The sequence below is a fragment of the Marmota marmota genome, unplaced genomic scaffold (genome assembly GCF_001458135.2).
Source record: "Marmota marmota marmota unplaced genomic scaffold, marMar, whole genome shotgun sequence".
Taxonomy (NCBI): domain Eukaryota; kingdom Metazoa; phylum Chordata; class Mammalia; order Rodentia; family Sciuridae; genus Marmota; species Marmota marmota.
This window is the reverse complement of record NW_025999925.1, coordinates 4,696,829-4,707,768: the sequence shown is the minus strand read 5'-3', so window position 1 is coordinate 4,707,768 and position 10,940 is coordinate 4,696,829. Positions and strand designations below refer to the sequence as shown.

Genomic DNA, 10,940 nt, shown 5'->3' with positions numbered 1-10,940 from the left:
TTGGAAAAGGATGACCCCTGGTCAAGAGTCAGCAAATAACTGAGGCCTCAGTCTAACAGCCCGTGATAACTGGGTTATCATGAAAGTGAGTCTTGCCCCAGTTGACTCCTGAGATGCCTGCAGCCCCAGTCATTGACACCTTGTGATTGCAATCTTGTGAGAGACCCTGGGCTGGCACCTTAACTGTAGCCTCATGACAGATTCTAAAGCAGAGGACCCAGCTAAGCCACGCCTAAATTCGTGACTCACAGAAATAGTGAGATACTAAATGTGTGCTATTTCAAACCACAAAGTTTTGGGGTAATTTGTTACGCAACATAGATAATTAATACTATCTATGAGATGGGTTGATGGAAACACAGATGTCTTTAATTAGTCAGATTCAATGAAATTATTCTCCAGCAATGAATGTCTGCAAAATCTCAGTGGCTTACATCCACAAGAGTCTATTCCTTACTTAAACTATCTGTCTATCAAAAGTTGGTTGAAGATGTCCACAATGTTTTCCCTCTAGAACCCAGGCTGACAGAGCTGCTTCTATCTGCTAATCATCCTGGCAGAAATTTTTTAAAAAGGCAGGACAAAGTATGCTTTGGCTTTTGGAGCTTCCCCATGGAAAGGACACCTCAAATGTCCACTTATATTTCATGAGCCAAAAAGCTTGTCATATAGTCACATATAAGTTTAACAGGGTTTGCAAAAGTATAGTACTCCTCCAGAGAGGGTCTGAAAATATTTGTGAACACAGTGCACCATATTTTGGGCCAGAGGGTGTAGTAGTCACTGACTGCCATGACATTCAGAAAAGAGAAGGAATAGCTCTCATCCTCATATGAGTGTAGCGGCCCCAGAGCCTAAGAGAACAGAACATGATCGAAGAGCTATCTTTCCTAGAGATGGGTAGAAAATTAAGGGGGAATGATACAATAAGAGAAATGGAAGGTTTTTTTTTTTTTATACCATCCCCATAATCTCCACTGTCACTTTGCTAATCTCTTTCCCTGCAAAACAGTGCATTCAATATGACAAGGGCAGCTTCAAGACATGTCCCCTGGAATCCCCTCTTCTGATTGGTTAAATTGCCTTCACTAAGGCCTTTAAGCTTTGTCTGTATATAGAAATTTAAGCACTTCCCTTCTCTACAATCCTGTTCATAAAGCCAACCTGGATTTTCAAACAACTATTTTGCAGCAATCAATTAACAGAAGAGGAAATTTTGTTAAATGTCCTTGGACAAACCCGCCATTCTCATCTTTAGTCTTCTCAAAATCCCACTCTAATCCTGAGTAATAAACACAGTTCCTGTGGGATTTCTGCAAATGTTGGAGGAGCTTAAGGAATGGTCATTAGCCCATCTATCTCAAAGGCCTTACTAGGAGGCTTTAGAGAGGTAGCAAGATGGGAAGTTCAGAGACATGAAAGCCAATACATCTAACTGGCAGTGCTGGAGAGGGCGGGACCTGACTTAGCTGGCTCACTAAGTCCCCATGATAGATCCACTGTTAAAATGAGAGCCATATGAAACTTCAGCTGACACACAGCAGAAAAATGTCAGGGCTAGAGATTCCCTAAAATATAAAGGAGAGACTAGTTGATGATCCTTCTTCCTATAAAATATACTTTTGCCTGCAGGTCCTACATGATCTTTGGATCATGCCAGATGGTATTCTGTTTCTCTTGAGGCTATAGTTTATGTCAAAAGAAATAGACTTCATCTAGATGAGTTCTGAAGGAAGCATGAAAGAGACCAGAATTCTGGTTTTAAAAGTGACCTCGGACGCCACCCAAGCTGAACTCCTGCCCAACACAGAAATCACTTCTCTACCACCAGAATGTCCTGGGGTTTGGTAATCAGAGAGAGATTTTTAAGCTTTCTGAATTCTTTAGGCTCTGATCCTCTTCTGGTTCTCTTTCCATATTGCACCATGAAGAATGTGAGGGAAAGGCAGCACAGTAGAAGTCTGTGACAAGGCTGTAGAGACATTACCTCTTCCGAGTGACACAGCAAGTTTTGTAATTGGGGATGTTTTTTTCATCTTGCAACTGAACTGCATTAAAATATCAAAGGAACCATTAAGAGAGCCCATCGTCTGTACTTCAGAAATTCCACTTCTGAAAGTGATTATCTGTTCAACAAGTTTACCCCTCTCTGGCACATTTCTTTTCCTGATTTGAGGATGATAATGGTATTTCTAGGTAGTAAATAGGCAGTGCTCCTAAGCTGTTCAGTTAAGCTAATTGTTCACTTTACTGAATAGTCATTTAGGTGGCATTTATAGTTTACCTTTCATTTCATAGCAATAAACTTTCCTTGATATGTCTTGTATCAGGTTCTATACTAAGTGCTGGGAGTACAAAAGGGATTAGATACATTGTTTGCCTTAAGGATTTCCTTGTCCAGCAAGTGAGTTAGATATGCAATCACATAATACATGAGGTGTGTTAAGAAATATATGTATAAAGACCTCTGGAAACAAAAGCAAGGCAGACCTGGTGGCATGACAGAACTGTGGATGAGGAAAGATTCAGGTTTCCTCGTGAGTTTAACAAACAAGATTTTTAGATGTTCACAATATGGCAAGAACATTTAAGGCACAGGGAAGAGCATAGAGCAAGGCAGATTATGTGATTGACAGTACTATTCTGTAATATTTGTTATTCCAGCAGGCACATGTTAACACTGCACTTCTTAGTCCTTTGACTTTGTTAGGTCTACATGACTTGTTCAGGCTCCTGAGTTGGTAGCAAAGGGAAGGATCACTATTGGGTCCAGTCTTGCTCATTCAAGACTGTCCAGCGCTGCTTTTTCCTTTGGAAACAAAACCAGCAACTTTAGATGTGGCTGTTCTGTTGGTCTGGGTCTCTGTGTGGCTGCGAAGAACAGAACACCCCATCAACTCTTGATACACATGTAATATGAGTGAGAAAATAGACTTGTGTTTTTCCCAAGCCCCTGAGATTTGGGAGTTGTTTATTACAGCAGCAGAACCTAGTCTATCCTTCCAATTCAATGAAAAAAAAATCAAGAAATAATTATGGTATACCTGTAAAATAAAATATAAGATGTGATAAGACTTGGGAGTTGGGAGTGAAGGAGAATGAGCTTGGAAACATATTCAGGGCCATATTATAAGAAACTTTGACATCAGCTTAGAAGTTGACCTGAACCTACAGGCAATAAATAGTCATTGAAGCTTCAAAATTGCTCTCTATTAAGCCATATGGTTAATTTGGGGGGTATCCCATTGGCTGCTTTACTGCTAACACTCTAATTTCTACAAGCTTGGGACCTCTGGATCAAGGTAGGTTAGAGGAGATGTTGGGGATAACCATGGCATAGGAAGGGCGTGTTAAATGTGCCCCTCCATCTGCACTGCTACAGCAAGTATGCTATGCTGGGATCCAGGGAAAGTTTTTCTTGCCCTGAGGTAAGTTTCTCTTGCCTCGTGAAGCTTCTCTATTCTGACAGGGGACACTTTTCTTAGGCTAGACTTTGTAGGTTAAAAAAAAAAAAAAGCTTGCTTTCAGGGTTAGTATTTGAAAAATGGAATTCTTTGGCTTCATCTATGTTTCTACCTCCTGTTCAGTGAATTGAAGTTTTGAAACTATCTGTTGCCACTCTCAACTTTTTATATTTTACTGATCTTGTTTCCCATGACACTTCCTCATCCCTACAACCTAGCTATCCAGAGCACTCCTGAAACAGTATTAGAAGTAAAGCAGCCAATTAGGATACCCCAAGAAATTAGCCACATGGCGTAACAGAAAGCAATTTTGAAGCTTCAAAGACTTTTAAAAATTCAAGCGTTTAACTGAAAGCTTAAAACACTTAATGAAAAGGTTTACCTAATTTTCCTTGCTTTGCTTCTTCAAAAGACTGCCTGCAAAACACATGTTCTTCACTACTACATCTCTAACATCCCATCAATTAGCCCCAATTCCAAGTCTCCTTTACTTTCAGATCACTATCTTCCAGATAGTAATGAAGATGTTTAGCTAGAACACAGCAAATAGCAGTTCCTTTGGGAAACTATGAATTCAAAGTTGGTAAACAGAAGATAAATGTCAAAGGGAATTAATCCCTCTTCCAGAAGCAAGGAGGGTGGAAAGCAGATCACGTAGAAATGAAAAGAGTGCCACCTAAGAGCTTACAGATGTGTACTAACGAGAACAGAGTGCTGTTTAACTTGGAGGAAAGTGCAGCTAACATAAGTAAAGAGACAGTCTTAAATACAAATATTTAAGAGTTCAATGAAATTGAATTTTACTGTTGAACAAGACGTGGTCGGGAGTGAACATTTGAACACTCTGACAATCTAAAAGGTCAGTGTTATTTTGGGCTGTATAGGAAAAAATTATTTAAAATTGAAGAAGAGAGGGAGAGAGAAATACTGAAACTTGGGAAAGACATAATTTTGGTGTCTCATTGCCATGACCTTCTAATGCTCTTGGTGAAATATAGACTAACCTCTATATTTTCAGGGAGTTTTGACCAAAGCCAAGGTAGTCTCTGCACTCTTGCCAAGTTACAGATCAATTAATGGGTTATTTTTATAGTGAAAGTTTTAAAGTTCCAAGAGATAGACATGAGTAAGAAGAGGTTTTCTCAACCTTTTAAATTTTCTTCTCAGAGAGCAGAATGTTTTAAGTAGATCTTACTGGCGCCAATTTCTTGGCTCTCGGATGATGAGATTTCTCTACTTGAGCTATTTCAAAGAGCAGAACTGGAGGCCTACTCTATCTTAGGAGGAGTGATTAAGAGAGGTTTGCCCACAGTAAATCTCTATAGACATATGTTGGTTTTTGCTTCTCTTGTGAGGTGACCTGCTTTCCTTTCCTATATCTGGGATGAGAAGCAGTGATTAAATTCAATTTTGACTTATTTTAGCATGGGGCATAAAAAGTGCAATTTTCCCTCTAATGGAATCATGACAAAATAGCAAGAATATAGAAATTCTCCTGACAGGACATGATGTAGACTGTGATGCATCTCATACTTTTGACTAAAGTTATAACTTACATAAATTGTCTTTGGGAAGAAAATGGCCAAAGCAGCTTTACTGTACCATCCTTCCTCAAGACTGTTTATAAATTTATTCTGTTCAAGAGGGGAAAAAATTGTGATATGTAAATGCTCAATCCTTGCTTCACAGGATTGTCCTAGAGTCCTTTACCCAATCCCTCAATTAAACATAGTCTTCTTACATGAAGATAATTACACCAACAGAACATCAGCAGGATTTGAACTTTCTTTTAAAAAATATCTTTATTTTTTATTTATTTATTTTTACGTGGTACTGAAGATCGAACCCAGGGCCTCACCCATGCAAGGCAAGTGCTCTACCACTGAGCCACAACCCCAGCCCAAGGGTTTGAACTTTCGAGTTGCTTTTTCAATAGAAGTGGTACAAGGGAAAAATCACTATTTGTGTCTAGGAAGGAACTTGAGAGAAGTATTGTATTTGAGATATCCACTTTCTTTGTGGAAGGATAGGCTAAAATTTTATTTGAAGTTATTTTTTTTTCTGTAGCATTGATTACTTTTTTATTTTTTAATTTTTTGAGAGAGAGAGAGAGAGAGGAGAGAATGTTAATATTTATTTTTTAGTTTTCTGCGGACACAACATCTTTGTTTGTATGTGGTGCTGAGGATCGAACCCAGGCTGCACGCATGCCAGGCGAGCGCGCTACCGCTTGAGCCACATCCCAGCCCAACACTGATTACTTTTAAGATCACTGGAGATAGTTTTGCAGTGAGTGCAAATATTTCTTCCTTTGTGAGGTTTAAATGGTAAAATGTGCTGCCACTGAAGTTTTATTGTGTAAAATCAAAAGGTAAATGTGAAAGGCAGTGATGGGGGAGGGGCTAGATACATTTCAGGATGGATTTAGCCGAAAGAAAATATATTGATGCTGTTAACATGTGTTCTGTTTAGCAGAAGAGAGATTATTTCTTGATTTGTTTCCTAGTGTTCATTTGGGTAACAAATACTTGGTAATTGAAGTACATGTATTAATTCTGTTAATGACCCACATACTCAGTTAAACAATACATTTGTGGAAGATTAAATTGATAGATACTTCAGAATAAATACTCATGAACATTTAAAGTAAGATTTAAGTTACAATAAGCAGTGAGCCATTTAGAGATGCAGGAAGACAGTTCCAGGTTAGAAAGGTGCAGAGGCATCAAAGTAGGAATGAGATTGACCTGGTAGAGAACCCAAATGAAGGCCAGTGAGATTGGAATGAAGGCTGCAGCAGAGTGGTATTGCATATGACAGAGTGAAGAATTTAAATTCAACACTTAGTATGAAGAGAAATCATTAGTGCATAGTAAGGGGGAAAACACTCTGGATGATGGTGAAATATGGATAGAGCAAGGTAAGTGAAGATGGAGTGGGGACTACATGGTAGATGTTAAGTGGGCTGGGCAGATGACCAGGGCTGGAATGATGGGGCTGGAGAGAGTGAATGAGTTCAGGAGTTTTTGAGGGAAAGAGGGTGTGGTAAAAGAAGAAGTCAGGTGGGCAAACAGGTGAGATAGGTGTCTAGGTCTAAGAGGGAAAAACCTCACTTCTCCTACATGAAGTTTCATTTTCATTCTGGCTATAAAGACCCTAACCTTTTAAGAAAAACACTGACTTCATAAGTCACCAAGAACTTGGCTCACCATTGGCTTTTGATCTCTTGAGATATTTCTATAATCAGGAAGGTGTTTTTTGTCACCCCTTCACTTTCTTTCTGGAAAGGCTTCATGGGTACCAGGGGTGGAGAGTAAGAGAGGTTCTCTGATGGAGAAATTTGCTCTTGGGAAAAGCTGAGATATTGCACAATACTTGGGCAGTCTCCAAAGGGAAGCTTAGAGTTGTTGTGCTAAGGGCCAGGAGTTTTACAGTTATCTTCCATTTCATCCTCCTGATAACTTTGTGAGGTCTATCTTTTAAATCTGTCTTATGAAAGAAAAGCAAAATCTCAGAGAGGTTCTTTATTCTGTTCTAAGTCATGGAATTTATAAGTCATAGAGGAGGGGACTGGAACCAGAGTCTTATTTTCTGAACTACCCACACTGTTGGTGAATCGGAGTTAGTCTGTTTCTCTCTCTTGTCTTCATTATTACAGCACAGATTCCATCAAAGAACACATCGTGGGGGAGGGCACGATTTCTCTTTCTTTTATGTATGATTTGCCTCTTCTGCCACACAGAGTGCCTAGTCAGGTGCCCAGCCAACATGCCTGTCTGGAGCAACACCCTCTTCTTGCTGCCACACTAAGGGTCAGGTGAGAGGCAAGGCAGGGCTGAAAAGGTGGATTGTTCAGCTTCCACCAGTGCTAGATGACTAGGTGACCAGAAGGGACTCTTCTTCCTGTGCATTGCCCCGAAGGCTTTTTCTATTACCCAGGTCCCTCCCGCTCTCTATCCTTTATCCCTTTCCCCTTAGCGGCAGCTCAGTCCCCCTGGGGAGCGTTCCTTGCCACTGAGCAGACAGCGTTTGGGGGCACGGGGTCTTGTTCTCTGCTCTAGCCCATCTGAGCGCAGAGCCTCGTTCCCGGGTGCCTGGAGCCCGGCGGGCATTGACGTCAAGCGGTGGCGGAGCGCTGCCGACAGACGGTTGACCTGGGTCCTCCTCCACACCCCCTTCCTTCCTCGCCCCCTCCCTTTCCCCTGCACCCGGGCTCTGGCTCGCTATAAAAGGCGGGAGCGCGGGGCGCCCCAGCAGCGGAGAGTTTCAGCACCATGGAGAGCCCCCGCCTGCGGCTGCTGTCCCTCCTGGGCGCCGCCCTGCTACTGATGCTACCTCTGCTGGGCGCCCGTGCCCAGGAGGACGCTGAGCTCCAGCCCCGAGCCCTGGACATCTACTCCGCCGTGGAGGATGCCTCCCACGAGAAGGAGCTGGTCAGTATTCCCCTCGCCCCGGACCCCCTTGGGCTGCCGCGAGGTCCCTTCTTGTGCACGCATCCCTCCTCTTCGGACCTCTCAGTCCCATTCCCAGAGTCAGAGCACCAGATCTGGGCGCAAAGCCCGGGCGCCCTCTGCCATCCGAACACCGTCTCGAGCTCACAGGCTGTAGGCAATCTGTCGAGCGAGCCCCTCGTTGTCTCTTAGAGCAACGCGAGCCTCGGCGGCTCCGGGACCTGAGGTCAGTACCTAAGACAGCGCCCACTCAGCTCCCGCCCCAGAACATCCTTTTGTCCCCAGAGTCCCAACCCACAGAGTATGCGTGGGTCCCGGGCTCCTTGTAACTAGGGCTGAAAGTGAGCACCTGGGCTGGGCTCACAGCCAAGGCGACAACTTTGGGCTCTGGGGCGGTGTGTTGCAGATTGAAGCGCTGCAGGAAGTCTTGAAGAAGCTGAAGAGTAAACGTATTCCCATCTATGAGAAGAAGTACGGGCAAGTCCCTATGGTAAGGCTCTGGGGTCACCCCTCCCCATGTTTTCCAAGAGAAAACACAGCGCCTTGAATCTTAATCACAACCTCACGGGAGGATGTGGCTGAATAACACAGGTAATGGGTGTGCATTATTCTGTGAGGTCCCCTTTGCTTTCACCACCAGTCCTTGTCCCTTGGTCTTTAAGGGCAAGGGTAGGCTATTACAGAAAGGGAACAGCGTTGGCAGGAACCAGTCCTATAATCTGTGTGGGAAGGAGTATTAACTGAAGATGAACTCTTCACCTAGAGAAGAGAAGAATTCCCTGAGTTGGAAGAGCCCTTGAATCTACTCAGTTCCTGCTACCCTAATTTCTTCCTGTCTTCCAGAGCACAAGCAGTTTTTCTTTTAAAATTTAAGTTCTGGGGTCAAACACTGAAGCTGGTCATCTTCCATGGATAGCTCAGGGTAACCCCACCCCCCTACTATCTTCCTTCTTGGGATAAGGAAATGGGGGAAAAAAGGAATAAAGGTTGTGAGAAAGTACAGGTTTATTGTTTATTTCTCAGAAAAGAAAATGGTCTGATTGTTTCTTCCTCTGAATAAACAAGAAAAAGGGCCAGGAAATGGGATCCCTTTGAAAGGTGGAAGAAGGTAGGAGGGGACCAATCATTTAAACTTCTTTAAAAGAAATTTCCTCTCATTGAAATTCTAAGAACAAGTTTCCCTGCATTTCAGGCCTGACTATACTTAAACCTCTGGTGATGGAGATGGGGTTCAGTCAGTCCTCTCTAGAGGCAGAAATTGCGTTGACTGGGAGACTTGCTGGTTGGGTCCCACATGCACTTGCCTGTTGGGACCCCAGTGACCACATCTGTGTTGTTTGCAGTGTGACGCTGGAGAGCAGTGTGCAGTTCGAAAAGGAGCCAGGATTGGGAAGCTGTGTGACTGTCCCCGAGGAACCTCCTGCAATTCCTTCCTCTTGAAGTGCTTATGAAGGAGTGTCCATCCTTCACCATATGTCTCCTTTCCCCCTACTGTCCCCAAGAGGATCATGCCTTCATCCCTGGAGTTTGGCTTTAGCAAAAATAAAGTTTGCATTCCCCTCTGAGGGTGAAGGGGCTCTTTTCCTGCTGTTCCAAAATAAAAGAACACATTTGATGTTACTGTGTGAAGGATAATGCCTTGTATGGTGTTGACATGTGTGCAAAGTATTCTTCTCTCATTTTTTTTTTTTTTTGGTCTGACAAACTCTTGTGTACCTTTGTGTAAAGAAGAGGAACTTTGCTTTGAAAATTGTATTTTTGTAAGTGGCATGGCAGAATGAAAATTAGATCTAGTTAATCTTGGTAGAGAACCTCAAAACCTGGAAAATAAATCACTCTAAGCAACATGAATTGAAGCATGTACAAATTATACATAATAAAGTGTTTTTAATAATTGTGCACAAGGCATTTTTGTTTCTTCTATGTAAGTAATTTAAGTAGGAATGATGAGATCAATCATGCTGTTGTTTTCAAAGAGAAATATTTTAAAAATAGCAGTCTATTGGGAGAAAGGCACCTTAGCTCCAAGGAGTTTTGATCATTAATTAGGAGTTTGCCACACCAGCTTTAGTATACTCCAGTGTTCTTTGATTGCTGTGGTTTGAGCTGTGTGTGTGTGTGTGTGTGTGTGTGTGTGTGAGAGAGAGAGAGAGAGAGAGAGAGAGAGAGAGAGAGAGAGAGAGAGATGTGTGTGTGTGAAAGGAGAGACTATAAGATGGAGATGGCTGAACTTGAGGTGATATTATTTTGTTTACTGAAATCTTTAGCTAGATTCCTTAATTTTAGCCTTAAGGTCTGCCAATATAAAATAACAACTCTGCTTTAAAGGAAACAAGAAATGGTTTATTCTACACCAAACACGAGTGTCCATGTCCTGGGAAAATCGATTCAAGTTGCCTTGAATGAGATGCTCTGAAGTGGAAGAGGTTATTTGAACTTTTATAGCCATAAAACAAAGAAAGACATAAATCAATACATTCAACAAACAAATCAGTGGGGGCATCAGGTAGCTTGGCTACAATAAAATGGTGAAATATTTTCTAGAAGTTTTAGATTTTATCTTACAGACTTCTTAGCTTTAAGGTTCATGGAGGTTAGAGGTCTTCTAAGCCTAACAATACATTCTGGGAGGTTACCTAATAATCATGAAAATATTAGGTCAGGCACAAAGGTTAAAAGTAAAAGGCATTTTTCTAAAGGGCTTAAGATAGTCCAAGATAATTTTGACTTTGAAAATGGAACATTTCATTTCTCCACAATCACATGATTCTACACAACTGAAGTCAAAAAACTGCAGGAGCTTTAAAATAGATGTGGCTTCTCTGGAGAACTTTAGCAGATCAGGCCAATAAAAGGTCAATTGTTTCATATTTTAGCCACATTAAGAGCAATTTGAAGAATCAGAACTCAAGGCAAGCCCTTGGTAAGAAGATATACATTGATTTTAAAGATGGACTCTTTGGGGGTTGTCTGTACGAAGAAAGGGAAATTGTTTTATCAGGTGCTTTAAGAGTATGAGACCTGT

At 41.9% G+C, this 10,940-nt stretch overlaps 1 protein-coding gene across 1 annotated transcript; it reads left to right on the top strand.

The window, feature by feature from the left end:
* Positions 1 to 7,237: 7,237 nt before the first annotated feature.
* Cartpt (CART prepropeptide) lies at positions 7,238 to 9,816 on the top strand. Its single transcript, XM_015497908.2, has 3 exons — positions 7,238 to 7,897; positions 8,322 to 8,405; positions 9,259 to 9,816. Exons 1-3 carry the CDS (start codon positions 7,739 to 7,741, stop codon positions 9,364 to 9,366), a joined length of 351 nt encoding a protein of 116 aa, XP_015353394.1. The 5' UTR covers positions 7,238 to 7,738; the 3' UTR covers positions 9,367 to 9,816.
* Positions 9,817 to 10,940: the final 1,124 nt, after the last annotated feature.